The sequence below is a fragment of the Kryptolebias marmoratus genome, linkage group LG6 (assembly GCF_001649575.2).
Source record: "Kryptolebias marmoratus isolate JLee-2015 linkage group LG6, ASM164957v2, whole genome shotgun sequence".
Taxonomy (NCBI): Eukaryota; Metazoa; Chordata; class Actinopteri; order Cyprinodontiformes; family Rivulidae; genus Kryptolebias; species Kryptolebias marmoratus.
In genome coordinates this window covers 17,195,363-17,198,525 of record NC_051435.1, presented here as the reverse complement: position 1 = coordinate 17,198,525, position 3,163 = coordinate 17,195,363, and the positions used below count along the sequence as shown (strand labels likewise).

The 3,163-nt window shown below is 46.8% G+C and overlaps 1 protein-coding gene across 1 annotated transcript in view; it reads right to left on the bottom strand.

The window, feature by feature from the left end:
- Positions 1–3,163, bottom strand: part of dachd (dachshund d) — a 106,043-nt gene extending 102,880 nt beyond the window's left edge. Inside the window, 2 exon segments of the mRNA XM_025004642.2 lie at positions 2,243–2,636; positions 2,639–3,163. Of these exon segments, the coding sequence (XP_024860410.1) occupies positions 2,243–2,636; positions 2,639–2,717 (473 nt within the window). The 5' untranslated portion in view covers positions 2,718–3,163.

The window sequence follows — 3,163 nt, the reverse complement described above, 5'->3', positions numbered from 1 at the left end:
GGGGGGGGAATAAAAATAAATAAAAAATCTAACTTTAGAGACTTGTTTTCACCTCCAGGGCAACCTGTGTCCTGTTTGCCCACAGTGATCATTGTGTCAGCGGCGATTCCAGCGACAGACAGGAGCAGAGCGCACATCCCCGCAAATAAAATCAACTCTTTCCAAGCAGGCAGCAGCCTTTTATCCGGCGGATGCCTCCTCGCTGTTCCATGATGTAATTCTCCAAATGGGGCAGGCAGGCAGGCAGGCAGGCTAGGCATGCCGGGGTCTGAGTGATTGATTTCAGCCCAGCACCGGGAGAACCTGGCTGCTTTCAGAGACAATTACAGTCCTGTCCGTGTGCCCGTAATAGCCCAGCACTTTAGCGTCATTAAAGCGACGCGAGGTACTGCATTATCCTTTAACCCCATCGCTGGCCATCCCCCCATTGACAACCCGGAGAGTTCAACCACATACTTTGTCACCTGAAGCTCAGCGCCACCACGCCGTACAACTCACTCTATAGAAGACAGGGAGAAAGCAAGAGAGAGATGGGGGGGTGTGGGGGTGTTCAGCTCCCTGGAAGCTTTATGTAAATGATGCTTAAGCACCAAACTGCACAGGTGAATTGTTGAGACAATTGCTGCTGAAATGGGAATTGGAAGCTGCAGCATCTTTCATCACGCAGCATGCAGATGTGCGAGGCTGCTGGCTGTTTCGAGTCAAGTCTAAAAATAAACAGTAGCAATAATTGCTGATAGCAAAAAAATAAAAAAAGAAAGTACTTTGGAATTGAATTACATTCATCTCAACCTTCCCTAAATAAAAAAAGGAAAAAATCTTGCTTGTTTAAATTTTAAAACACACAATGTGAGAGGAGATGTATGTTCAAACACAGACCTTAATGACAGAAAATAGTTTGGAAAAAAAGAGCAACTTGTCCCACGGTGCGTTTAAGAGCGAGCCCACGTTTCAGACATGCTGCCGTGAAACACTTAACATGAGTGTAATCAAAAATATAATAAAAATAATAATGATGCTTTTAAACCGAGTGACTCAAAGTGTTGTTAGGTGTTTATTTGCTGTCCACACACACACACACACACACACACTCACACACACACTGATGGGAGCCTTTCCATCATATTTGCATTTCCAGCTCATTTCTGGCCAGGGGGATCAATAAGGAATCAATCACAGCGACAGGTGAGATGGTAAATTTGAGCAGGCAGAACCATCCTGTGAGACTGAGCCATGCATCAAAAAAAAAAAAAGAAAGAAAAAAAAGGGAGCAAGAGGGGACAATAAAAATGGCTTTTAATCAGTTATTGATCATTGCTTAAATCATTCTGGTTTAAAATACGTAAAGCTGAAATTATTTCATTTAACATAGTCATTTTCATGTTTTGTCATCCGAGCCTGTGGACGTTATTTTATCACGTAGTTCTCCAGCAGTCCAGGATGCCTCATTAATTCACCTTCACATAACTGTGCCTTCTCAGTGAGTTGAATTACTCTTGGCACTTGCAAAGGATGTATATATATATATTATTTTATTTTTTAAATCAGAGAATGAAGACGTACTGCAAGGAAAGAAAAAAAAAGTGCAATCATTTAATGCTCTCTGCTTTGTAAGCATTTGGAGCAATTTGCTCACTTTGTCCAACTTTAACACTGCACACACATCACAGGTGGCACATAGAATGGGACTAGTTTTATTTCAAAACACACCGTTGGAAAAAGTTGCCAAATTTTAAACGAAAAGTGGCACCTTCAGGCCAGACATTTGTGTTGTAATTTCTTCTTTCATTCTTTCTTTTTTTTTTTTTTTTTTTTTTTTAGATTGATGACTCCTAACCAAAGGGAAGCCTGAATCGTGACAGCTTTGTGGTGCACGTGTCAAAAACTTTTTCTCCCAACTTTTTTTTTTCTTCTTTTTCTCTTCTTCTCCTTCGTCTTCCTTCTCCTGAGGCGCGCTGGTCTCTTTTCAGTCCAACATCCACCCCTCCATAACACACACACACACACTTCTTTAACCTTATGGATCTGCCACATGCATGTTCAACAACACCACACACACATATACACACACACTTGCGTGTCAACAATGATCAAATTAAAAAAGATTTCTCTGGAAGCAGATATTCTGCAAAGGACCAAATAAACGTCCTGCCTGCTCCTGCGCCTTTTACGCACGGCTGTGAAGGGTGCGAGTGTGTGCGAGTGGGGCCATTTAAACGCGTCGGGCGCTCTCGCCACGTACCTCGCGTTGGTGCAGTCGTTGTACAGCGTCTCGAAGTCCTTCCTGGAGATGAGTTTGCAGCGGTTCACGCCGGGCTGGATGGCGCCGAGCCCCCTGAGGATGCGGACCTGCTCCACGTTGCAGACGACCGGCGTGATCTCCAGCCGCTTGAGCTTGGTGTAGACCGTGTGCAGCCCGCCGACCAGGTGCTTCAGGAACAGGTCGAACGCCTGGGGGAGGCAGATGAGCTCGCAGCCGTCCACGGTGAACGACGCCACCTTGGCGCCGCGCAGCTCCACCATCTTGCACTCGTTGTTCTGCGGGATGTTCTCGACGGGCGACGGGGTCGAGTAGACCGGCTTGCCGGGGGGCAGAGCGGCGCTCGGGGTCGGGATGCCCGGGCTGCCTCCGCCCGCGCCGTGGTGGCGGACTGCGTGGAGATCGGAGGCGGCGGGACGAGCGGGGTCGGTGGGATGAGAGCAGCCGGCACGGCCATGGTCAGAGCTGCGAGAGGAGGAGGAAGGGGGGGAAGAGAGGAGCCGAAGTTCAAAGTAGAAAACCCAGGCTGCTCAGCGAAAAGAATCCTTCAGAGTTTAGCTCCTCAGTTAAGTTGGGAAGTTTAAAAAAAAAAAAGAAAGAAAAAAAAAAGAGCTACCGAATAAAAAAAAAAAAACGGCGTGCTGAGTTGAGGGGGGGTATCTTTCTTTTTCTTTTTCTTTTTTTTTAGAAGGGGAGGGGGGCGGCGGGACAATGATCAAAGATAGGAGGAGGAATGACAGGAGGAAAATGAGCTGAAAAGTGCAGCTCCGCTCTGTGGATGAGTTGTTGTTGTCACACGGTACTGAGAGGGAGGAGCTAGGGGACAGTGGAAGGCTTTGAAGAGCTCCAAACTGTTTCAGCTCTGCTTAAAGACCACATTGTCACAAGAGGACATCTCTCGAT